Raw genomic sequence first — 27,832 nt, 5'->3', positions numbered from 1 at the left:
GTATGTTTTTCTTTAACCAAACTAAACCACTTTTAGGTACATGCTTTAACTTGCTATCTAAAGAACTGCTTATTCACCTGAGCTTGCTGTGGTTTCAAGTTCAAATGAATGTGTTTTCTTGCATTCAGGTCCCAAACACCAAATAAATACATAAAGCAAGCTTGTGTAAGTAAGTTTTGGAGAAAGGAGACCAAAATTTCAATACTATTTGATAAAGGGCATGACTGAAAGTTTCTAAATATGAATTAAAACAAGCAATTATATTTTCTAATTCTGTCATTCGGAAAAAAAATTCTGGATGTCTCACTTGAATGTCTACCAAAATTGTCCTTAACCTTCTGAAAGTGAAATAGAACTAATGATTTGGTATACTGCCAAACAATTAGACTAGTGAAGAGACATTGTTCCACCAGCATCTATTATCGGAAATATCTGGATTTCTAAATGTCAGCTAAATAGGTTCCCCCCACAAGCTAAGAGAAAGCTGACCTGACCTTTTGACACCACCTGTTCAGGAATGGGAATTTTTTAAGCAGGCTATTCTACACAGATAAAGGGTTCACAAAATTTGACCTGGAAAGAATGGTTAAAGGAATTAGTTTTGTTTAGTCTAGAAAAGAGCCGACTGAGGGAGGATGTGATTACAATCTTCCAGTACATAAAAGAATGTTATAAAGATGATAGTGATTGGTTTTCTGTGTTCATTTGGGGAAAAGATGAGAATAAAAATATTTAATAGACAGACACTTAGATTATGTATCAGGAGAAAAAGTTCTAGTAATAAAAATGCAAAATGAGGTGCAGATTAGATAAGAAAATTCTCAACTTATTATCTTGAAATTTTAAAGATTAATTAGACCAACACTTGTCATCAATAGTCAAGGTTGATAGTGTTGTTCATGGTGCAAGGTGAATAGGTAGATGTATTACATGATCACTTTAAAGGGTTTTCCCATATTTCATTTTCTATAGCTGATTCATTTTCCAAGACATTCTAGATTTGTTACATTGGATGTGAAAATAATTGCCTAGTGGGTGGCTATTTATTTTTTTAAAATAATTCCGATTATATGATTAGGGTAGCAGTGCTACAAGGATGGAAGTATAATAGGTAAAGAAATTATAAATATTGTTTAGTGGTTTTGGGTGCAGAATTATATACAAAAGCAGTGAGTTTGCTAGTATTAATATCTTTTTCTCTGTTACTTGACAGTTTTGGTATCCCACATTGTTTTCTGGCTGAGGCTAATAACAAGGATCTGAAAATTGTGATGAATAATCATCACATATAGATTTACACAGGGCCTCAAGCATGGCATACCTACTCAAAAGAATATAAAAAACATAAAAAATATTTAATCTTTTCAACATGTTTGATAGAGCTATTAAGACAGCATTTTGTATTATGATCCATCACAAGCTTAAAACTAACAGTACAAACAAGAGAACATAGTTTATGTATAGGCCCTTAGTACATATTGCAGGTTAGTATGAAAGGGGGTGAAGGTTTTAATGGCCAGTCTGTGTTGGTACCAGTTGTCTGTTGGTGGTTGAAAGTGTGATGTGCTTACAGCTCAGTTTCTTATGTTTGATGATGACTATAAGAGTTTACAGATATCTTAGACATGTGCAGTCTTAGTGAAGCATTTGTTTAGCTGCATGAACAAAAAGTAATGTCAAACATCAAAGCTTTCATTTTACACATTAAGCAGACTACTTGTGTTGTAGCTCCTTGTATTTTCAGAGTCTGAGAAAGAGCATGATACTGTTTATCTCTTTCTTCCCCTCTTGAGTTTAGGAATTGATTGTATTTTATATTGTATACATTTTTGTTTTGTTTTGTTTTGTTTTGTTTTCCTAGGTACTGCACAATGGACTTGTGATGGAAATGAATCATCCAACAGCTGGGAAGATAGCTGTTCCAGGTTAGATGTTTAATCCTTTTTTGCTAAATTAAATGTTACATGACATCCTGAGTGGTTCCGGAACTCAGCTGAGGATATGATGCATCTTCACATTTCACTCGAATAAAAGTTTAACCAGGCTGACATTTGTGCTCATAGTCATTCCAGTAGCAGAAAAATGGGTTAAAACGTGTGTCAGAATAGCTTCTGGTTTCCATCCGTCAGTTGTCATAACATGAACATGAATTTGATAATATTTGCAAACTCCCACTGCTAGAAATGTTACTGCTAAATCGTCTACACAAATACAAGAATCTGTTTTTGATTTAGTTTGATTTTGCAAGGTACCCAGGCTTCTTTTAGGAACATTTCTGTTTAAAAGAAGAAAAAAGAAAAAGAAAATGAAGAGGAGGAAAATTTTTACTGAAGACTTAATGAAGCTCTGCATAATGAAATCTTAACTAGCTATTTTGTACTTTCAAAGAATACAGAAGTATATACAAAAGTGATAAACTAGTCTCTCCTCTTCACAGCTCTAAATTGATTAGGAACTGGTCTAGCTTTCCTTCCATTAGACACAGTTTTGTAATGGGGTTAGGTTTAACCAGAGCCATTATGAACATACAGATTCTTGCAGTTGGCTTGCTTTTGATAGTTGATCCTTATCTGGTAACTTGTTAGCTATTGTAGTCAATTTTTCTGCTTCTCTCTGCTTTTCTTTCTCCCAGGCCACATTGAGAATTGTTTTCTCCTCCATTCAAAGCACTATGTCATGTCTATTTTTATAAACAGCTCCTTACCTTGTGATTTTCTGTGCCAGTTCCACCCTCTGACACTGAATCCCGTTGCCATCAATCTCAGTTGACTTGAGCACATGTAGTGTTAAGAAGAATTTGACCCATAAAATTTTTCTTAATTTGCACATCCTGGAATCACACTGGGATGAAGAAAGAATTATTTGAGAGAAACCAATCCCATATTAGATCCTGTTTTTGTCATGAATAGAGGGAGTGTTTGTGTGTGTGGATGTGTATGGTCCATATTTGCTCTTTATTACAGTTTCCATTGCACATTTGGTTTCACTAGATTTGAATGTTTGGTTGACTGTATTAAAAAATGCTTCTCTTATTTAGATGCACATATCTGGAAATAGCAATCATTTTCTTTTAATTTTCTTGCAGAAAAGTAATCCTGGTCTATTTACCCAAAATGAAAAGACAAATAAAAGGTTTTTGACTTAATTCCTTTTTAAGAAGTAGAAATAAAAGCCTTACAGATGGTAGAGGAAGTGTGTAAGGTTTTCATGTTACATACAATTTATAATCTATCTTAGAGAAAGCAAATACTCCTTAAGGGGATAGCTTAAACTGCAAGAAGAGGAAAGAGATGAAAGGAATGTTCTAATGTCTGTCAGCAGCGATAGAATGTATTGGCAAGAGAGTGAGTTTTTACATAGGTAAGCCATAGTACTTCCCAAATCCTTAGTTATTTTTTATTTTATTAAACTAGTGACACTGCACTAAACTAAAATAAATCATCTTAGTCTCTAATGGTTTGCCATTTAGATGGACTTCTATGAAGAGTTTTTTGTATTGAAACAGATGGCTGAAATGATTATTGGATATTTGAGCAGGAAAAGTAGAATTCCTTCCTTTCCTGGCATGGGAGGATAAGAAGGGGAGAGACAGGGGAGGAGAGGAGGAAGAACACTTATGCAGTGTGAGCAGAATGGAACTATTGATATCACTGGAAAGACAGTGCATTACTCTGTCCCAAAACTAAAGTGAATTTGGCCACTGTTGATAGGTAATAGAAGTACCCTGAATTTGTCCTGCTCAATGATATAGCTGAAGAATACAGGGAAGAGTGTGCAAAGAAAACATACAGTAAATAATTTCTTCTCAATGACAGTTAAAAATAGAAGGTTTTTTTAAATATGATTATATTTTAGTATCTTGTATTTAGTAGAGAATAAGTTTATTAAGCTTTCAGTTTCTATCTCAAGATTGCTTATTAAGGAAAATTAACTTATTAATGTGAGTGTTGAAACTGAATAGGCTGAAAATGTTTTTCTTTAAAGAGACTGGGGAGATTCTAATCCCAAAATAAAAATAGGTAGCTGTTATTTCTTAACCATATGAGCCGGATTTTAATGTGTCCTTTAGTAATTGAATTGGACATCACACTTGAGGCACTTGACAGAGGTCTGACTTTTGCTGCCAAGTTGTGAGTGCCGTGACAGTCACTTATTAAGTGAAGCATGCTGGCAGATTTCAGCTCCAAGTATTACAGGTGGCCTCTGTGTCTAGCGTATTGATTTGCAGCAGTCCTTCTCCAGGCACGTATTTGAATCGAAAGTCGATTCAAATACGTGTATGAATCCTCTGTTGTAAATCTTGCAGATCTACAAATTGAGAGATTTTGCTATTGACATTAGTGTAGGCTAGATTTTTAATGTTGGACTTGGTAATTAATACTCCTCCTTTGCTTAAATATCTTTTGAGATGGCTATTGAATTTGGTTTTTTCCTCACCTTTCCCCCTTGTTTTTTTTGTGATTCCCAGCCTAAGGTATACTGTGTGCTGATAAGTGCATTTTGCACTGGTGAAAAAGGAGTGGGAGAAGTTGCACTGCAAAGAACAGTTTTCTAGTAATTTTTCTTTTCAGAATGTATCTTTATGGTAGGAAAGAAAGAGACCTTGCATTTTGATATCTCTTGTTTTAAGTATTCATGAAAAATGTCTATGTACAAATATATTGTGCATTGCGCTGTTACTAGTATCTCAGGATATCTCAGATTCAAGAATGAATGTAAAAAAGAAAGTTCATTGTGTCTGTTTAAAAGTGACTCTATAAAAGATTGTGAGAACATTCCGAGAAAAATATGGTTCTGTGGTATTTCAGTGGTTTCATTAGGGTAATGTTTCACCTATATAATTCCATATATTCATGTCATGATGTTATTCTAGAACTGACATATACATACACTTGACATATCTTATATAGAGTGTGCAATCCTGTGAGAGAGCCTTGCTTAAGTCATTCTTGCCAGAACTGGTTCATCTGATTGTAGGGCTGAACTAATGAATCTTTTCTGTTTCTCTACCTGAAGGCAACTTAATCATCTTTAGTTCAGGGCAGTGCTCCAAAGATGATCAGAAGCTGGAGCACCTCAGCTGGAAATGTAGAGCCAAGGGAAAAGGCAGCCTCAGGAGAGCTGTTAGAAGCCCTTCAGTACCTACAGGAAGATTATCAATGTGAAGAGCTGGGTTCTTCATGGCATGGTGGGAGGATGGATGATGGATAAGAGAGATTCAGCCTGTACAACATAAAAATCTTTTTCATGATGACAACAGCCAGGCAGTGGAGCAGGTTGCCCAGAGAGATCTGCATATTCTGTTCTGAGACATTTTCAAGGAACAGTTAGGTAAATCCAGTGGCAACCTGATCTGACCTAGGACATGACTCTGACCTTATCCAAGTAAGAGTGTAGTCCTCCTGAAAACCTTTCCAACTTGGATTATGTTCTTATTCTGTGATTAACTTCAGTACCTCCTCCTCAGCTGTGTTATGCTTAACTCTTTCTACAGAGATCTGAAGGAGAAATTACACACTTTAATGAAATGAGAAATGTAGAGCACAGAAAGTACACTTTGAGACAAAAAAAAAATGTTTTATATAGTGCCAGATTGCAGACAATTCTGGATGGCACAAAGACACTACAGGTAAGTGAAGGAACAAAATTTCAACAAGTTTTAGCATCTGGGTTAGTCTTGAACTGCTTTGCCAACGAGCAGTGGACTTTTACAAGGAGTGGTAGGTAGTATGTGAATTTTTGGAAGCCACTGAGTACTCTGAGTGCCAATATGGAGCACAATGGGTGCTCCTAACCCAGATTGATTACATAGAAAAAACTAATGGATGCAATACAATCTTTCCCAAACCTTTTCAATTACAGTCCACTTACATGTTTTAGGAAACTCAGATAATAATATGCCCAGCTTCTGGATTATCTAGTCTCTAATGTTGACTTTTAAAGACTGCTAGTTATTTTTTAAAGTCAAAACAATGTTTTTAATAATATTTTTTAATAAAAAACCCCATGATGTATTTAGCTGTCCCTAGAAAACTAAACTTTTTAGAATTTATTAACTAACAAGAACCTTTGTGAACTAAATTTCATTTCTGACCCCTTCTAAGCCTTAGCAAACTGGGGATTTGGATAAAAGCCTAGACTTCAGAATCATCTCTGATCAAACAGGAAACAATATAACTGTAGAAATTGTGTAAATCACCTCTTCCAGACAAAACAAATATTCTTAGTTTTGATAATGTTTGTGTTGTATGTTCTTCTCATCCCCATTTCCTGAGTTGATAAACACAATGCCTGTTCTTTGGCTCATGATGTGCATCAAGGATTACTTTATTGCTCAGAAAGGCCAATTTCATACCTGGCTTCATAAATTCCTTCTGTGCTCTTGAGATAAAGTGTTTGAGGGACTACTCCAAGCTCACTTAGGGAAAACAGTGCAGGATTCCTCCTTGACATAGATTTCTTGGACTGAATTCAGGCAACTTAAGTTAATTAATCAACCCACTCAGGAGAAATGTCCCTTTTTCCGGTCTTCTGTCACTGTGTATTACAAATATACTACTGAAACAGGAAAGAATTTTTTTAGAGGTAGGCTTTTCCTGTTGTATGATTCATTAAATGGTTCCATGGTTCCATGGAGACTAATTGCTATCAATCTCTTAGAAGAATGGTTTTAAAGAATAAGACAAAGAAGCAAGAAATCTAATAGGACTATTAGTGCCACAGATTTCTTATTGCCACAGTACTTACTCTTAGTGCCATAATTCCCTATTGTGCCACGGATTTCTTCCTTAACATTGGACAAATCACTCTGTGTCACCAAACTGTTTGCAGATTTTTGGATCTTGGTTAATAGTTGAAAACTATTTGATTCCTCAGGGAAGGAATTTATTGGGAAAATTCTGTTTGTTTTAATATTTATTTATATTTGTTATTTATACCTATTTTCTTCATTTATGTGGAAGATTAGTTATAGTTAAGGAAACAACTGTGGTTTGTATTTGATCAAAGAATTTCAATACAGAGAGAAAATATTACTGTTAGTGATATAAGCTATCTTTTGACCATTTAATGTAAGTGTAGTAGAGGAAGCTTCAGCAGGATCAGATATAAAGCAGAGAAAAGTGACTTCCACATGGAGGAAGTTTGCAGGAAATTAAGGAAGTCTGTACTCCAATCCATTATTTCATGCAGCTAGGAGATCCTTCAATATAAGAACAACAACAACAACATAAAAGTCCCAACAATTTTTTCAAGATCCTTTTCTTGAACTTCTGATCCTGTCTGCTTGTCATCAGGTGTTTTTTCATATGTGTGTGTGTGTCTGTGTATGTGCGTGCATGCATGTGCATAACCAATGTTGACTGAAAAATTTTAATTTCACTTCGCTATTTATGGTACATTGGAGACAAACAGCTTCACCAGCATTACTGTTACCTCATCTGCCTTTTATAGTCATCAGGGCTGACTATTTATGTCTTTTACATTCACAGAGCTGATTTAAATTTTGAGAAGTCCATGAACAGTACAGGAACTTACACAAATAATGTATGACAGCTCACCTAGCCTCAAAATACTTAAATTTAATAAATATATGAACAGTATATTCATACTGATTGCAAAAGCAGAAAAGAGATGGTGGGAATGGCAAGGAATATGTTATTTGCTTCAGGTTTATGTAGAAAGGCTAGTTCATATTTTTAATGAATGATGCTTTAATTTGGAATCTTTTAAGAATAATTTTATAGTAAAACATAAATAACAAGTCTTTTAATATTTTTGCTCCTCTGTCATATGTTTTCACAATATTTCTCTACCACACATTTAAATTTTGCTATACTTTCTGGAATGGTCTTAGTGCCATAGTTAATACTTTAAAAGTGGTTTTTAGGAAGAAAAGGCAGCCGCTTCTTACCTAGTTCTGGGACTTCAGTTGTTGGAGAGAATTAAGAAAAAAGAAATAGTGGAAGACTTTTCCATCAGTCACAAGTAACTGAGTAGCAGTACTGACTGGGACCAGTACTGGCTGTGTCACTCAAGCAATGGCTCTCCAGTACTGCTGTTCAAGGTCTCTGAGCCACTCATCTCTCGTCAGACCCTAGGTTTCTTTGTTGGTCCTTAGGATCTGACTATCAAAGTTGTTTTTCTTGCATCACATATTTTTTTCCAGGGTCTGGTACTGATACATAGGGAGGAAAAATAAAAATTTTTCAGGAGACAAATGGGGACATTTTCCTGCTCTGTACATAATAAGTCGAGTAAAGTTGTGGTTGAAGTATTGAATATTGATTGGTAATTATACTTCTCTGTTACCAGAGAACAGTTCTTTTATATTTTCCTCCATATGTCCTAAGATATACTGGGATTTTCTTTAGACTGGACATAATTCTGATGGAGAGTTAAGAGTAACTCATTGCTGTCACATGGTGGGGGGAGGGAGGGCTGAAAGCTGAAGTATTGACTGAATAGCTAAATGAACTAATGAGTTTGCCATCAGTGCCATTGTCCTAGAATTCAACTTCATCTAAAATGAAGTGTTTTTTTCTTCTGTTTGAATGTGTTTCCCACTTCTTTCTTTATAAATAACAATAACTTAGAAAGTAGTTCCTTAACCTTCACTCTATAACAAGCACAGCCAGGTGCTCACACAGTTCAGGGTGTGTGATTATAAAGAAATGTCTGCATGCCTCGGGTGTGTTGTAAAACCACCAAATTACTTCAACACACATAAATTTTTCATATATCTTTATGATCTTTAATTATTATTGGATAAGAAAAGGAATCTACTGTCAGTTAAGAAAGGGTTGGTTTCATTAACTGAAAAAATATGTTTTAAACATTTAGACAATTTTACTTAATCCCTAGGACACTGACTAGACTAATCCTCATTTGTGTTTCCTCCATGTCATCTTGACCCTGCCTTCCCATCAATGATAAGAGTGATTTGGCTTACCCTGTTTTCTGTGAATCTAGACTGAGCAATTTTGTGGTCAGCACTGGCCATTAGGTCATGTGCTTTGCCTTTTTATCACATTGACCATAGAATGTCATCAATTTAACTCTTTCACGTATGTTTGACTAAAGTTTGTCTTTTTCAGAAGTCCTCAAGAGGACTTATCAAGATGGAAAATTTGCCAAATATCTGCACCTGTCTTTTAAGGCTTGACTAATTTAATTGTTAAAAAAATATTATCTGCAGTTTAGTAGAGAAGCTGTATTTTTTTTGTGTCTTTCATGAGGTTTAAATACTTTTTGTGCCATGAAAGTACTTACAAAACCAAAATTTTATCTAGATAACTTTTTGCCAAGCTATGTAGGGTAAATTGCCCAGATCTTTTCAGATCCTTTGTGTAAGTGCAGCACACTTAGAGTTTTGTAATTCTGCCCTTTTTATTGCAATCTTGTACTGTATATATACAGCAAAACCTGCAGTTCTATAGAAAGCATCACAAACCACCTGTCTGACTCTGGGCAAATCTCTTAGCCTGTGAAGTTATGTTTCTCACATCTTCATGCAAAAGATGGAGATAATAGAACTCACAATTAACTACGTTTTTTTCCAAAAGGTGAGATTTATATTTTGTGTAATTTGATGTTATTTTAACTTGTAGTTTATGAAAAGAATCATTGGATAGAAATATGTGGCAAAATAAGGCTTATACATTTAACTTAGTTGTTCAGATAATGTGTACTTGTTGTACATTAGTAAATTTATGTATAACTCCTGAAGTAGGGAATATTTAAGTCCTTTTAGTCACTGTGAACTGAAAATTATTTTTGTTCCTCTTCCTTGTACTTACCACTCTTTCTAGTAAAGTTCAGCCCAGAAATTAATGTCATATTGCATCAGAATCAAAAACTAAAATGGTGATTTTGACTTGAGTCTTGAATATTCTAAATGATGCCTTAATAATTTGGGCTATCAAAAATAAAGCACTGCTGCCACCTCTTTTTTCCCCTTGCCATTTTGTTAGCTATTCTGGAGCTCTTCTATGATTCTGGGAGAGAAGGAAATTCCCAAGAATTTTTCCAAATGTTTTATGACTAGATGTTCCTCTTATTTTTTACCGGACTTTTATTTATCTATATTGATAAATATAGATACATAAATAAATAGCTATTGATCACCAAGTTTGATTCAAAAGTTAACTTCTTATTGCTAAAGATACACTTTTTTTTTAGCAAATAAATCTATCTTGTCTATCATAACACAGTGTACAAAAGGTTTAAACCAAGACAGAGTAGATGTGAACTAGCTTAGTCCAGGGTCTGTTGAAACACTAGGCATTGGGTTGAGACCTGATTAGAAAAATATTGACACAGAGTCTGTTAAGGTACAGAAAAGACTTCCCTAAGAAAATACAGAGGCCCTGTTTGGCTTTCTGAAATTAGAGTGAACAGAGAAAATAAAAGCAGATTACCCATACAAAAAGCAAAGAAATGATCTATTAAATGAAATTGATAACTTAATGAATTTTAAAATGTAATGTGAGCTCACTGCTTTGAATTAGAGCTATTTAGAGATTGTGCCTTTGGCAGGATAATAGAAAAAATTAAATTTTGATTTGTGTGTAAGTGGAGTGTTCCTCATCAGTTTTCAACTAGATGCAGAGATGAAATGAAGCAGAAGTTTGCAGATTAGAACAAGCTTTTTAATATTCTTTGCAGTCTGTTTTTAGTAACATCTCATGGAACAGAAAATGAGGCCCATTTGTGAAGAGGAGCAGTACGATTTATAAACATGTGGGGCAAACAAAGTTTTAAGGCTGATGATGCACAAGTACCCAATTCCAGTCATCCAATTTATACAACACACAACTTCATGCACACATCTGCTATTTCAAGCCCAAACACAGACATAAAAGCTTGTATAGACTCATAGCAATTTGCTAGTATTCTAAAGAAATCACAAGATTAGTGCTAAAAAATTAAGCTGCATTGCTTTGATTATGAAATAGATCCCTATATGAGTGACTCTATGATGAAAACTCTACTATAATTTGAAACATTCTAGTTTTCACATTTGTTCATACATAGGGGGCTAGAAAATATTAAAAAGTGCCACAGATCATTGTCTTGGTAGTATTTACCTGCAGTACCTTCTTCAAAGGATGGAATAAGGACTTGTGTTGTAGCTCCTGAAAGGAAAGTTTTATTTTCTGACTTCCTCACTACTCACAAATCAATGTCCCCACTGTATAATTTAGTAGTTTTATTTCAAAGCTGAATGTAAAGTTTAATAACTTACTTTCCTACTCCTCAATTTTGCTTGGATTTCCTGAGGGAAAAAAAACCAAAACATCAGAAATGCTGACCTGTCCTTTTGCTCCTTGTTGATTCAGGTACCATGCTCTAGCTTTTATTGCCTCTAAAAGTGTTGAGTGAATACATGGGTAACATGTAGCTTTGACATGGCTGCCTGGCAATATTAGATTGCAAGAGACCACTTTACCATACCCTTCAAGCAGTTTTGTAAGAATGACAATGTAGAGAAACCTGCTGGACAAAAACAAGATGAACTGGGGGAGTAGCTCAGAATTTAAAAGAAAACCCTTGGTGTCTTCCAGTTAAGCCATTCACCTTCTAAGAGTTATTATTCTGACAGATTCTAAGCTTTTCAAAATGTTAGCTAGTGTGGAATCTTCCTACCAGTTGACTTCAAGAAGAAAGCAATACCTTGTTTACTACTTTAATATGACTTTCAGATTCTCACTGCTAGAAACTCGCCACTCAAAGCAGCATCACCCACCAACAATATCAATGAGGCAATGTTATCATTTCCATGAATTTTAATTTACTTTTTTACTTTCACATTTTTTGTATTTGTGGTTTTGGGGTTTTTTTGTATGTAGGAAGTTTTCACTCAGTTGCTATATTTTGAGGCATAGTATAGACTTCTTGTTTTCAGGTATTTTCATGGATTGGTATTCTTTTCCCCAGGTGTACACAGACATGAATCAAAATGCTTCATTGATTGGATTTAGTACCTATAAATCTAAAGTCTTATCTTACTCTTGGAATTTAATCTTGTACTGGGCACCAGTTACAATGAAATATAATAATATACTTCAATAACATAATTATCCATTAGACTTGTATATCACATGTGAATATATTATAAACTGTTCTACACCAGAGAACCAAGGAGGTTGTTTGATGTTAAACTATAGAGAGAGAAGAATTAGGTCATTACAGTGCATGTAATTTATAAGTAGAGATGATTCAGAAAATTCAGAAATTTGAATGGTTTTTTTTTTGGTGTATAACATTTTTCTATATTTTTCTTTTTTTTTTTTTTTTTTTTCTGAATGGCATATTAGCTCACTTTCAGTTTTGGAATTTTTAAATACCAAATATCAAATCATAATGGATTTTTACCTGCTTATCTTTGAACAGTATTTATGGACAATTTTACTTATCTTTGATATCCAAGAAAAAATAATTTGAAAGCCAGGAAAAAAACCCAAATTATTTATAAACCAGATTTCAAATATTGGGTACATTGAGGGAACTTATATGCTCTGAAGATTTGTTGTGAATACGCTGTTGATGTTAAATGCCTTAGTAAATGGTGGATATTTTTTAAACTCAGAATGAATGAACTGAACAGATATTTTCTTATTTGCAGTAAAACATGTCCTCAGTAAAAGTGCTGTGGTCTTTTTTGAAGACTATTTGGAGCTTTGTCATATAATTTTTCTAAATTTACTCTAAGCAATCAACTGAAATGTACTATAAAATAGGGAAGCTAGTATATGCAAAACAAAATGAAATATTCCGATCCATGGTACACCTTGAAATATAGTGACTGATAATTATGCAGAAATATTAAAAGGATCCATTTGTAGAGGCTCTTTAAAAAGCCAAGGCATAAGATTGAAAGCTCAATAATAATTTAGAAAATTTCTGTCTTCTAGTGCTTAATGTCTTTACCACAAGAATTTTTAGTAGTTTTAAGATTAAGTTTTGTATATTATATTTGAACAATATAACCATTACCATCTCCTATCTTGTAAAAAGAAAGAAATCCTGCTCCTAGTAACCAGGACATTTGAACTGCACTTTGAGGAAGGACTGTGTTTTGGTTTCCTCATCATACTGGGATAATAGCCTATTACTACTTCCTTGCAGCTTTTAGCTACTTAACTAACAATACCTACCCAAAGACACCAATTCAGGCAGGAGTGTGATTATATTCAATTCCAGAGTTATGTCTGGGTGCAGATGTCATTGGTGTACAACTCAGACTTTGAAACACAATTTCTGATTATAGATTGGTTTCTTCCACAAGTCTCATATTTCCAGTCTTTCCTAAATACTGAAACTGTGAAATATCTAGACATGTTGGTTGAGAAAATGATTTTGCCCTGAATTTTAAGATACAGTGAATATAAAATTCACTCACAAGTTGTCTTCTTCCACTGGTGACATTCAGCCTAGGCTCAAACCCCAGGTGATCAAATGGATTCACATCTATGCAGCTATCAGAGAGCTATATAACAGGAAAAAATACAAATTACTAAGATTTGCACTGGAGTACGCTCTCATATAACCACTCACCATAGAAGATACGACATAAATTATCTTTTCTAATAGTCTTGCATCTATTGACAAAAAAAAATGAGAAACTATAGCAAATTAGTTTTTCTTTCCTTTGTACTTCTGTTTCAAAGGCTTAAAGGATGGATTTAAGCCATACATATTATGCATTATGGTTATATTATCTATATGATGCTGAAATTTATTTTGTATTACTTTTGTTAAAAAGTAGGTAAGTTTAAATTTATGGGATTTTCCATATTTTTCTAAAATTGTGTATTAGCATTTACTGCCTCCACATCTACCCTAGTTTCTTTGGAATATTCTTTTTCAGTAATTTAATTTGTCCCTGACGTCTATAATGTGGACACATACACTCTCTGTATATTGTATACTAAAAGAGATCCTACACAACAGGATATGCTGATAGTGCCATTTACACTGTCCATTTGTGTTAGAAGGAATGAAGTAATTTTGCATGAAGGTTTGTTATCCCTTGAGTGTTCCTTCCTTTACTGTGTAGAATAACACTAAAATATGTGCACTTGGTGAAGGACAGGCTGAATGGCAGGGTTCAAAGGGTTACAGTGAGCAGGGCACATCTCTGTGGTGACCAGCTGCCGATGGTGTTCCTTAGGGCTCAATTCTAGGGTCAGTTTTGTTCAATATTTTGCCAGTGATCTGAAGGCTGCAGCTGATGCACACTGAATAATTTTGGTGGTTCTACCTAACTAGGATGTGCTGCTGACTACTGGGACTAAAGGACTTGCAGAGGGATCTGGAGAGATTGAAGCATTGGGAAATCACCAATGCCATGAAACAAAGCAAGACTGACTAGATGTCAGATTCTGCACCTGGGATGGAGTAGACATGAGTCTGAACTGGGAGAGGAGTGGCTGGAAGAGGTTGGCAGGAAGCTCAATGGGATCAGCAGTGGGTGTGCCCTGACAGCCAAGAGGTCAAACCTCATCCTGGGGTACATCAAACACAGCATCACCAGCCAGCCAGGAGAGGTGATCATCCTGCTGAATTCAGCACCGGTGCAGCCTCACTCGAGTACTGTGAGCAGTTCTGGGCCCCACCATTTGAAAAGGATATGAAGGCACTTGAACGTGTCCTGAGAAGGGCACCAAAGCAGGGGAAGGGGCTGGCAGGAATGTGCTCTGGGGAGTGGCTGAGGGCACTGGGCTTGTCTGGTTTGGACAGGAGGAGGCTGAGGGGTGACCTCACTGCTGCCTACAGCTTCCTGAGGAGGGGAAATAGACAGGGAGGTGCTGAGTTCTTCTTGGCCTTGCAGTGACAGGACACATGGGAATGGCTGAAACCTGCATCCATCAGGGGAAGTTCAGACATGACATGAGGACACTTTCCTTTACCCAGAAAGTGGTCAAACCCTGAAAAATGCTTCCTGGAGAAATGGTCAGTGTTCAATGCTTGTCAGTGCTGAAAATACATTTGGGCACTGCCCTGAAAGCCATGCTTTAACTTTTATCATCTCTGATGTGGGACTAGATGATCACTGTAGGTCCCTTCAAACTGAACTATATTAAATTCTATTTTTATTCTGTTACATTCTATTTTTCCTCCTGAAGCAGAATGTGCTCACCAAATAAATGGTTACCAAGCCCAGGGAGCCCTTCTTGAGGCCTCTTTTGGGAGTCTAGAAAGCTTCTTTCAGCAGATGAGGAGTATGCAGGCTGCCTTTGTGGAACAAGACCAGCAGTACATGGCCAATAGCCCAAAGGAGCTCTGACAACAGACCATGCTCAGTGCTGCAGAGGAAGATAAAATAAATCCCAGGGACACTTTCTAGTCTACCATGGGCTAAAACAAAAGGCATTCTCCCCCAGGCTGCAGGGCATGAGAGGACATCTTCATGCAGGCAGCAACTGATCCAAAAGAGACTGAAGCAGCCCTGACCAGTGCCACTCTGCTCTAGCGGAAAAGTTCTTCCTGACACCAGTGCTGGTGATTGGCTATTTCCTGAGCACGTGAGCAAAACCTGTCACCCCCTTGCCTCATAGACTGTTCACACCTTCAAGGAGATGCCCAAACCCTAAACTGCCCTACTTGGAGCCATGTCAGGAGCTTCCAAGAGTGGCCAAATGTCCCTGGTCTGATCTACCTTGAGGGCAAAAGTCCTTTCCATGTCTAACAGGGCATCAGTGGGTGCTTCAAAGCACTGGGACTCCTGGCAACATCTCTGCATTCCATTTCACATGACTTCTGTCCCAGGTTCCCCAGGGGATGAGGATGGCAAGCTCTGCAGTGATCCTCAAGATGATGTTCCCTTGGTGTTGCCACTGTTGTCAAGCTGGAAAGGCCTGACATCCTCAGGCACCTCCAGGGGTTGGTGAGTCATCTCATCTCCTGAGGGGCTTGTAGTCTGATGAAGATGACTGTCACAAAATGGGAATTTAGCTCCCTGCTGCTATTGCCATCACATCCCCTTGTCCCACTAAAACTAGCTACACAGCTCCTGTGTTAAACATGACCACTGGCCATGCTTATAAATGATGTAAAACACCCTTCAGCCACAGGGTAAAACTTTCCCTTTAACCTTTCTAAGAGTTATTTTCCTACCTTGTGTTTAGGGAAGATGTTCATGGCTTAACTCTAACCCCATCAAATCTTTTTTGCCTTTAGAATTTAAGATTCAAAGTAATGAAAAACTAAGGAAGGTATTGTTCTTGTCATTTTGTACCTTGGTGCCAAAATTAGTATGCAATTTCAGACTATGTAAATAAGGGCATTTATACCATATATAAATATTTTTTGTTGTTTTGATGCCAGAGATGAAAGGCAGGGGTTTGGCTCCCTGGGCATGCAGGGATATAAAGAGCATGCGTGATTTCCCACCAATTCACCAATGAACATTTGCTACTACCCTGTTTATGATGAGGTTGTCTTCTTGGAAAGAAGTCACAAATTTTTTTTGTGTTCTTTATCATATTTTTTTCTTGTATTTCAATAGCTCCTTTTCTTCCTTGGCCTTAATCATTTATCCCTTTCTTGAAAGTGATGGTAGGCCTCCAAGGCTTTATACTGCTCCTTCCAATTGTCATTTTCTTCTGTAGGCCATAAGTCAGGGGGCTTTGTTTTTGCCTGCATTCACTCCAGAGGGAAGTTACTTTTCTTGAACCTGATAAATAAGAAATGTTTATGGTGGTACAGGTGAGCTCTCATTAGGGCTTTGCTCAATGCCTGCCTTTCCTATGGAAATATCTTTCTTGACACACAAGAATGTATTTGTCTCTATCACATTCATAGCTTACAGTCATCCTGTGTTCTATTCATTCCTCCAGAAATATTTTCCTACTCTGATAGTTCTGAAGTGGAGCAGAAGCTCATGTTATTCCCCATACATGTTGGTACCTATTTCAGGTCTGCAGTTCTTCATGCAAGGAATGTTTATTGATGTAGGGGATGTCTCTTCTGTCAGAGCTTCAGCTGGTGGGGAGGATGTGGGCTGTAGAACTATACCATGAGACAGAGCTTTTGCCTCATGAATGCCATGAAATCCAGAATAAGATGTGGACAAGGAAACCTACATTTATTCATGGTTTTCTGAAATCTAAATTCAAAAGGTCTGACCATGAACTTCCCTGTTTCCTACATTTGATGACGGCAAAGCATGAAGGATGGAGCCTGAGAGATGCTTTAATGAGGCTTCTACCCATCAGTACCTTTCTGGAGTCAGTTCCACGCAGTCACAACCAGCAGATCCAGCCATCCACTAGACAGCTAAAGTGGTGAGACAGTTAGACTAGATATCTATACGTCTCTTCCAACTCAACTATCCCAGTTCTATTCTATTTTAAAAACCTCTTCATTTACATCTTCCTTAGATCTTCTGTTCACCTGTGTGTCTACCCACCTCCCTCAAAACTTTTTTCTAGCAAGAAATAACTTTTTATTTCATCAACTTAATTCTACCCTTCCCTTCCAGCCTAGCATTAGAATTATGGATATATTCCACAGGCTATATTAGATGGGCACCTGACAACAAGACAGCCTGTATGAAGTTTCTCTTATATATTGGTTCTCTGATTTACAGTGGGAATGTCTCCCTGAATTATGGAAGGAACTGTTCTAGGCTTTTTCATAGAGATAAAATGCATTATTCTCTCTCACAGTCATAGTGTGTCCAAGGCCATCAGAGGTTAAAAAACTGGGTTTCTTTGGCAGATGTTTCTTGTTATTCTGCCAATTAAGTCAACAATAGGTATTCATAATCCTGGGGATGCTTGGAGGTCATAGAAACTACAGGGCAGGCAGAATAACTAATGTACAAATAGCTGAAAAAGAAAGCAATCTTTTGGGGATTCCCCCCGCCTCCCACCCCTTTTATTCTGCTTGTCCTAGGGGCTGTCATCAGTCAGTGACATTGTGCATTGGCTTCACCCCTACGTTCTGGCTGCAGTGTTCAAGGTCCTGAATGGCAAAATCTCGGTTTTATTGTTTCAGGGGAGATATTCTTCTACAGTTTGTCTTACACTCAGCTTTCAGTGCTTTGTATAAGTATTAAAACGTTCTTCTGAGCAACTAGTTTAAAATAAATTGTTGGAATACTTCTTAGGAGAGAATGGGGTGCCACCATGGAATAAAGATAGCAGTTATTGTGAGGCAGGATGTGGTGTAGAGAAGTCATCTGTTACTTTACCAGCATAGAGAAACTCATTAGATTCTCATTTTCTGTCTTCTTAAAATTTTATCCTTGCTGAACAACACATGGAGCTGGAACAGAGAAGTACTGACTTTAAGAGGAAAAATGGATATGGAGAAATCACCAAACAGCTAGTTTGTGTGCTTTTGGCTGGAATGTTAATCAATTGAATGATCTCTGCAGGTAATGTAATAGAGTACATTGGACTTCTCAGATGTGGGGCATTCTTCTGTTTGCCTTATGCAGTAAAGAACAGTCTGACACAATAGTCAATTAGATGACACTAACAAGAATAAAGAATTACTGAAAGACAAAACAGGAGCTTTAAAGAGAGAAAAGAAGCAGCCATGAGACTTTAAGTCCACTAATATATCTGAATTCCCCTATAAAAAAATCTTTACTCAAGCATGACAGTACTAATATATAGTGAATAGAATTGGCTGAGGAGTGTAATGATGAGAAAAGTATAATCAAACATTTCTACTATCACTTCTGGTGAAAAAGAGAAATGAATGAGACAGTTGGTACAAATAATATGTAAAACATCATAGCAGCTAATAAATGTATTTGGTATACTGTGACCCTAGAAGGAATGTGACTGTGTTTTTATCTGAACCCAAGAAACATAAGGGGCAATATATGCCTGCCTCACAGTTATATAATCTGGCATCCACATGTACTTTTGGAGATATAAAAGATCGCTTAATTAGAGACAGAAACATATATGGAGCAAATGATTTCAGCATATACGGGATACTGCTGAAAGAAACAGATAAATTTCTTCAAATGGCAAGGGCAGATGAACTGTCTAGCAAGAGGATCAAAACAGTGTTATCAGTGCAGAACAGGGACAAACTAAAGGAAATTTGGAAACAGGACAGAGACAGACTGGACAGGAATGTAAGGGTTGTGTTGCAGAGTATGTACTGAGTGAAACAATACACAAGACAGTGCAAACCCTGTCTGGTTCCCAGCAAAAACATGGAAGAAGCAGAGGGCATAGCAAAACTTTCTGTCCTGTGTGTTGTAGCTCAGGAAATAGAGAAAGTGGCAATAGGTATGCAGGACACAGAGATTACAGTTAAAAGAAGGATGTCTTCTGGTTGTCTTGAATAAGTCCAGCTAAATCAGTTGCACAGAAGGATGCAGAAGAACGATGTCGACCTGTTTATTTTCAGAACTGTTCTATCAGGTCTTAATCAGTTGACTCCAGTTGGATAGTGAAGCTATCAGCAGCCTAATCCTACTGAGCTGGACAACTTTAACCTGAGAATTAGAACTCATGATGCAGGTATTTGAAGCCAAAGAGCAAATGCAGCTGGTGGAGAAAAAAATTTGACAATCAAGAGATTTTACATATACAAGGTATTAATTTCCTGAGCATGGTAGAGGAGAGAGTGTTCTCTGTGTGTGTTCTCCTTTCCAGAAAATGTAAGGTTATACTTCAGGGAATCAGACACACAAAAGTGAAGTAGAAGTCAGAAATAAGCCTCAATACAGTGAGATGACTAAAATTCAGTTTTTGATAATGGCAGAGTAATAAAAAATAGTTGATAACCCTACAAGAATTTACATTATTATGTTTATTGAAACTTTCAGAGGATGACTCAGATGCCTAATTGTTGCTGAGGAAAATTTGTAGTAAACTGAGGATCTTCATTTAGCCAAAGCCCAAAACATATAATTGCATGTATGCATGTCAGCACTAATAGAAACTAGATTCTATAAACTATCATCCATATAACACCTCTGTTTGACAGGTTAAGATTTTACTCTGTGATTTTTAGCCATGTGACAACACTGACTATACCTTTTGGAAGATAATGGCCTGGTGAAAGTGCTTTTGACCTGTGCTCAACTCCTAAGGTGTTGCAATGTAAATTGAAGCTGGGAAGGATTCCCAAACATGTGGCTTGAAGCTGATGACAGAGCTATTAAAAATTAATGATCTGACAAAAGAGACAGTCAATGTCACTATGTAATAAGCAAAATATGAAGTTGAATGTAGACATGTAAAACTTGAGTAAAACTATGTTTTCTCTGTTAGTTGACATTTGGAGATATGTCAGCAAGACCCTGGAAAAGTCAGTGCAATTAGGAAAGCACTCAAAATGAAAGCAGTCCAATGTCTATTAGGCATAGTTATTTTTTCCTGGAATTACCCAAGGTCTTTAAACAATGAGGAGGTACTGCTTCTAAGACTCTATAGGGTATCTAAAGCAAAACTATTTTGTTCTGAAGGAGCTTAGGTACAGTGCTAATGCACACTGAGCAGCCCAGAACATTTACTAAAGACAGGAAATAAAAATGGAACACAGAGCCATGCTTTCTGAAATGCAGTTTCTTCAATTCACCTTTCAGCAGTAGCCCAAAATCTGCTAGAAGGAAATTGGACAAAACTGTGGGTTTGTACTCAGGTTTGTTCCTTCATAAAACTTTAGTAGCATAATATGAAAATAAGGCACTTAGCAAGAAAATCTCTGCACATAGTATAGGCACACAACAAGACGTGCCTTCCAGAATACTATACATGAATTTATAAGACAAAAACTGCATCTCCAATTGTGGGCTTCACACAATCCCCTGAAGACCAGGCAGTGGTAAATCAGCTTTTCTACTAACTATGGCAGTCTGAAGGGGCACTTATCACAGGAAGTTACTCTATTTTAGTCTGTGAGAGATGTACTGTACATGCAAAATAGATTTGTTTTGAAGGAGACCTAACAGCAATCCTAGAAGATATAGAGGGTGCTATGGTGTGCCTGAAACATACTTCAGGCCTACTAATATAGATCTGAATGAAATGTCAGCCAAGACTATATACCCAGATAGGAGCAAAGAAACAGCAATTTGAGGCGCTCAGACTTCTAAATAACCACAGAAGATTGTAAAACTTCATGAAGTATCTGTTCTGGTAAAAAGCCAAAGAAGAAAACAAAAAAATAAAATAAAAAAACCAAGAGAAAAGCTTTCTGCTGCAGCTGCTGTAAGACTTGTTGGAGGACATGTAAACATAGATAGTAAGAGGAGCTAGGGCATATAGCATATTTTGCAAAGCCTGAAGTACCAGACTGTCTGAAAACTTAGGATGCCTGGCAATAGACTTCAAAATTAGCTCAAAATAGGCCACATTAGCCTGGATGTTCAAAGGGCAACAGGAGAGTCAATCTAGAAATGAAGAGCTTGTAAGCAAGAAGAGTACTGGTGAGTAGTTCTCACTTTGAATTTTTCAGCTTTTGCATTTCTGCATCTCTTCCCCTTCACTTTACCACTGCCCTTTCTAATTTTTACCTTGACACAGAAAAACCAAGTCTACTGTTCAAAAAGGAAACCATAGATTGTGCAATGAACTAGTAAAAAATCAGTAAAAAAAGTTGATGATTTGATACCATTGTGTAGATGAACAGGTCTGGTTCAGCCATCAGAAGTCTACTTGCAGCAATAAGAGAAACTAAAGGCTGATGTTACTAGCAGAGGGAAATCTGAAGATAGTACCCATACAAAATCCAAATCCAAATCAAAGCAAATAACAGTGTAAAGGGAAGTAAAAAATGAAATTACTATACTTTTGGTGCCAACAGAAGCTCAAAATCTCATTTGTTTCAAAAATTGTTTTAGTTTGCTTGAAGGAAAAGTAAAATAAAAGTACATATGGCCATGGCAATGGCAATATTAAATTATAGCCTTGATTCATTGAGCTTCAGAAGAACTGTTCTGCAGCCCATTTTGAAGGTGTTCTGTGGTCAGAACTGGTGACTACCTCTGTAGCTGCAGGACAATGAAGCACTGGTGTGGTGTAAATTTCATTACAGTGTACCTGTGAGCAGTTTATAGAGTCTTAACACTAGGAAAAAAAATCTTTAAAAACACTTCCAATTTCTTTCTGCTTGTGCCATGTACCCTTTGCAACATCAGGATAAAACACAGAAAGTGAAAAACATTTCTCCCTTTTGATGGCAAATCCTGTGCTTGAGAGAGCAAATGCAGCCTTCCAGGAAGGTGTCTGACCTGGCAGGTTTGATCTGCTGCTCCTCAGTGCTCTGAGAAAGTGTGTGGTATGTGCTTTACAGGCTAAGTAAAGTTTTGTGTTCTGAACCTCACTCTGGAAAAGAAGCATTTCATTAGGCAGCTGCCTGGAATCAACTTAATACAGAAAAGTGAGAAAGCTTGAGAGATTTTAGAGTCTCTGAGTACATAATTTCTTGCTGTTTCACACTGTTACACTTACTCAGAGATAAACTTTTCTGAAATTTCAGGCTACATTCTAGCATACATATGTTTCTTAGAATGAGAACTTCACTGTGGCTAAAATCCTTCTCCCAGAGAAGAGAATCTGTCCTTGCAGACCTTGCTAGAGGTTTTGTCACAGTCATCTCAGGACTGAAACTCCTTGTTGAACAAAAGCCTTGAAGTGTCATGACTGTTAGCCCACTCTGGATTTAAGAGTTATGGATACCTTTGGATGTGTCAGGGAGAACTTTTACTCTAGATCTGTCTGCCAGTGTGTGGGTTCAGTCCCAGAAGTGAGTCTGCACAGCACTCGCCTGCACTCAGGGTGTTTTCCTCAGCTCTCCAGACCCTTTGCTTCCTTGTCAAATGGCAGGTAGTGCAACATCTCACTAACAGCACCACAGCTGTGCACTGACAAGCAGATTGGGGTTCACATCAGACCTCTTGGGAAGGTGTTGGTGTGTATTCTTTTCCTATGAAACTTCATGAGACTTGTGGGACCTTTTATTTTTGTCTGTACTTTATATAGACTGCCTGCGTATTCATATTGTTTTAGACATTGTATTTGCATACAAATGTCTAACTACATCTATAACATACTGTTAGACATGAAGAACTTGGTAGATGATAAGCTAAGTATGTGCAGATTAAATTATATTAAAAATATTCTGAAAATTGGAATAAAAAAAAAATTGGAGTAAAAAAAATTTGAATTAGTCAAGCAGTCTGCAAGGGAGTGTGGGAAAACTGTTTGGGACTTGGAAGAGTAGACTGGACAAAGCAGTAACAATCAAACTTTTTAAAAAGAGTAATAACAATTGGAAGTAATTTGCAGTGGGGGGAGAGCAGAGCATAAGTGATTTCTTAGACCTTTTTTTAAAAAACTTATTATCTTAAATTATCTCTTTGAAAGGTTTTCTCCCTGCTTTAATGTAATGAATTCCATAGCAGTGATGATTAAGTATTTAGGGATTTTTACCAGGGATTCTTTAGAAGAGATGATGAATGATTATTGGCTTCAGTTGCTAATTGACGCAATAATCCGTGCCAAGGGATTCCTCTCTAGTTTTGAAACTATATTCTAAAAAGAAAGGAGAATTGATTTGTTAGATAACACACTGATGCTGAGATTAATTGAAGCATGATAAAAACCCATGCCTCTCATTTTTTTCTAAAGAAATTGTATAATTCTTGTCTTTATGTTTTTGTTTCTTGTAATCTGTGATAAAAAAGATGTGCAGTTTTAACATACAACCTATGGCACTAACTTTAAGTTGGAGCTTCACTATGCCAAAAAATAGGAAGCTATCAAAATAGTCCTATAGATAGTCTGAATGTCTTAATTTTTCTTAAAAAGGAGAAAATGCACAGACTAGGTTTTCCTAGCTACCTGTTCTACAGAATCACTAATTTTCACCCTGAAGAGGTCAGGCAGATTTATGGAATAAAACAGGGCCTCAGGCCATGTAACATGATTGTGAGCTAGTCAACCACTCATTTGTGCCAAGTAAATTTTGGAAATGATTCTCCTTTGCTGACAGTACCCTCATTACTGATTGTGTAGAGTAATTTATCAGGCATTTCTTAAAATAAACCGTTCATTTATGCTAATAGGACTTGGCAGGGAGGAAAAATTGGCAGGACTTGAAGTTCCTAGTGTTTTTCTTTTTTAAAACAAAAACTGTAAAGTCCTTAGTATTTTGAGCAACCGTTATCACAGCCGTGCATATAGTTTATTAAAGTGACAACTAATTGCATAATAAATTTTCACAATGGGAGAAAATTATTCCTATGTTAAGTTTACAAAAGCAAATAGTTTGGTAGTATTGTAAAAGCACAGTCATTAGTTTCATACTTGTACATTCCTTATTGGCTAAGCTTCTGTTATTAATGAATCACTTAGCATCTTTTCCATGACTCATCTATTCTCAGTGCAGTACCTCATCTTGAAATATCTCTTTGTTCCTTACCCCTCATGTATTTTCTGTTTGGTAGCTCCCTCCAAGGGGGTGTTTTTGTTCTGCTTCATAGTGGGGCTTTGATCCTGCAAACAGCCATGCACATCCGCAACTCCTGAAGTGAGTAGTCCCGTTGAACCTATGGGATTGGTCAATAGGTACAGTTAATGACTTCTACATGTTTGTAGGACCCAACTGCAGCCACTCTACAGAGTTTAGCTGCTAACCTTTGCAGCTGACTAGCTTATATTTAGTTCAATACATTTCACATTCAGTTGTCTTCAAAAAATAAATTTATCAGTTCCTCCTTCCTAGCCCGCAAGAGAACATCCAAAGCTCAGATCGAGAAGAAAGTGTGCATTGAAACACACAAATAAGCTCTGCAAGACTGATAAAATGACAGCTGTAGCAAATTGTGACTCACCAAAAAACAATGCTTTAATCCAATGCCTGCTGAAATGTAAGGGGAAGTCTTCTGTTAACTTCACTGATGGTTAGATCTGGTCCTCATTTAACAAGACAAAGCTAGATGCATCTCCAATTGTATATAAATTATGTGATAAGGGTTTTTTTGTGTGTTCAGTTTCTCAACAAATGGCAAGATCTGTTGCATTGTCGAGTAAAACTAAACAGTGTTGTTTGTGTTGTTGCTTTTTAATGAAAGTAAATATAGCAGTGAGTAAATGCAATTAGTACAGAATATACTGTGCTTCTTATAACAACAAATTAAGCATGATATATTGACCCCAAATTTTCATCATGCCTCAGCCTTTAACTGCAAATGCCAGGAACTCAGACAGTCTTTTCAAAGACAAACAGTTTCAAACAGCCAACAGCACCTTAAATTAAAGACTAAACCCTAGTTTAATAATCCAACTTTCAGGGAAGCTGTGTGATGATACGCCTTAGATTATGGCTTCAAATTTTTGCTGTCTTGTGCTATTGTACTTCATAGTTTGTAGAACTGAAGGGACACACATCTAGTAAAATGGAGAACAAAGGTTCTCTAACATTTTGCAAGTTTTCAGCTTTTTAGATGTGAAACTCAAATTTAAAATGTGAAGCTCATTCCATGAACACTTACTGAACCTGGCCTTTTCTGTTACATGTCTATTATTCACCATCATAATTAGAATGTCCTTGCAATGGGTCTAAATGTTTCTGCTAATGTTTTCCACTTCTGTCTGCATTCTTTTAATATTGTTTCCTGCCATTAATGCAATAAAAATGTCAGCCGCAAATACCAGATTCCTAATGGAAAAGCAAAACAAACTAAAACCACAGCCAGCACCACAGCTGAGAAATATTATTTTTCCTCATATTCCAAATTTTTACTAGGCAAACAATTATTTGAGGTTGCATCTACATTATGCATTGTTAACTAAGTTACATACATTTTTCATACACGGAAATCAGAATTACTGACACTCACTGAAACTGTTACAGAGTGGTTTCATGCATGCATTTGGGTTGTCTGATCAGAGAAAGATGCTATCTTGTTTAAATGAGAGGACCATAATTGGTACTCTTGGCTTCTCCTGCTCTTGGAAAAACATCATAACTTTTAGTTCAAGATAAAATGGGGCAAGCATTACTTCTTTAATGTCCTCCAGCACACAGAAGATTAATGAATTTATACTTTTATTTTCCTTTGAGTTCCTAAAAGACAGAAAGCTCAGAAGAGAGGATCCAAACATCTATTGTTAATGCAAGATGGATGGTTCTTGTAATGTGTCAGCTTATTTGTACAACACAATAATAATTTGTACAATGCAATATCCTCTCTGTTGTTTTTTTTTTTTCTCATTACTTAAACCCTTAAAAGTTTCTGGCTGCTCTTAAATAAAATTAGATTAAACATTTCTGTTTAATTTATTGACATCAAATTGGTGAAGAAGTTAACTTAGAAATCTCAGTTCTGTATAGGACAAATTAGCCGTGGTAGTGAAATTCATAATCTATTTATTATAACATATATGTATGGAGAACAGATGTGCTAAATGTGCTGTTCCTTCAACACAAAATAAAATAAAAAGTGCTCACTTCCCCATGAACTCTGTAATCTTAAGTGTAATACAGGAGCAAAAATTGATAAAGATCATGAAGAAGCTTTGAAATAGTACAAGTCAGCATACAAAAAATGGTTGCAGCTCTTATTATGACCATTTTAGTTCCTCACTGAAGATTAGTTTTCTGAGAAACTCCTGAGTTGCTTCTGGTAGTGAAGGTAAAGAGTACAGAAGAGATTACCTCATGGGTGATTTGGCAATATATACTTCTCCCATAAAACTATCTCTTAAGGAGCAGTGTGAGGTGCAAAAGAGTAGGTTCTGTCTGCAAGGAGTTTAACATAGATCTTGGATTATGCAGAAAAGCTGAGAATTTTTTCACCTTTCATTTTAATATGGGTATTTTTATATCTCTTGTCATATTTTTGAGACTCTACTGCTGTGCGATTCAATAATGTAAGCTCAGTCTGTAAACTCTTTGGATTAAGCGCAGTTTTCTTCCAATTGTCTGTGCACTTCTTGGTTCAGCTGAGCCTCTGTCTAGTTTAAAAACAATAGCAATAACTCAAATTAAGTATGTACCCTGAAGATGCCTTCAAATGTTCCATTTTTTAATGTGAAAGTGATGGAAAATGGCAGGAGGTTCAGAATACAATGGATACACTATGCTTCCCTTATTTAACTTTTCTTCTTCCCAAACCCCTTGGTGGTGATTCTGGAAGCATTGCAGCGTAGGAATTGACTGCTACTGGAGAGTAGCCCTGTTTGTTCATTAGAAGGACTCCACTGCCAGTGGGGAAGCTTTGCTGAGACATGCTATATATACAGTGGCCAGATTTAGTCCAATGTAAGTCTCAGGTCGAAATACAGGATTTGAAAACGAATTATAGTTGTACAAACAGGTAGCTGAAATATCTCTCTGCCTTTTGCACTCTGAGAAGAGCTGTATGTGCAAGGCCAACATGAAGAATGGTCTTTTGCCTAGTCCTTGCTGCCAGCTCCTCTCCACATGTCTGTGTACTGACATTATTGCAGCCACTGAGAGCAGCAAAGGTATCTGGTGCACACAGGAGGACAGCAGTGAGACTGTAGAGGACAATGTCAGAGCTGCATATTTACCTTACCAAAAAAAACAACAAACAAACCAAAACAAATTAGAACAAAACAAAAGTACCCCAAAAACTGAAAAGATGCTTTCTCAAGAGTCTGCTTAACAAGTTTTTGCACAGTGGTGTATAATTTGACACCACATGATTAAAAAAAAATTAAGTGCAACTGAATGCTGTTTTAAAAGACTCTGCATAGACATTCCAAATGCAGCAATACTTCAGTAGTTCCATCTGGATTTAGTCTCAGCACATCAGCAATAGCACTGAAACTTATTAACACTCGAGAAGTTCTGTGTTCAAGATCTTTCATTTGAAAATATAAAT

At 36.6% G+C, this 27,832-nt stretch overlaps 1 protein-coding gene across 5 annotated transcripts in view; it reads left to right on the top strand.

Annotated features, from left to right (window-relative positions):
• SUGCT (succinyl-CoA:glutarate-CoA transferase) overlaps positions 1–27,832 on the top strand; it is a 317,087-nt gene that overhangs the window by 262,580 nt on the left and 26,675 nt on the right. For 4 of the 5 annotated variants that reach the window (XR_001519311.2, XR_001519310.1, XM_015617376.2 and 1 more), the window contains one exon: positions 1,862–1,925. The exons of the other annotated variant lie outside the window; for it this stretch is intronic. Coding sequence is in view for 2 of the 4 variants with exons in the window: in XM_015617376.2 (XP_015472862.1) it covers positions 1,862–1,925 (64 nt within the window). In the remaining 2 variants the exon portion in view is untranslated. The remainder of the gene's footprint in view (positions 1–1,861; positions 1,926–27,832) is intronic. 5 annotated transcript variants of the gene reach the window in all.

The sequence above is a fragment of the Parus major genome, chromosome 2, assembly GCF_001522545.3.
Source record: "Parus major isolate Abel chromosome 2, Parus_major1.1, whole genome shotgun sequence".
Classification (NCBI taxonomy): domain Eukaryota; kingdom Metazoa; phylum Chordata; class Aves; order Passeriformes; family Paridae; genus Parus; species Parus major.
This window is presented reverse-complemented; position numbering and strand designations above follow the sequence as displayed.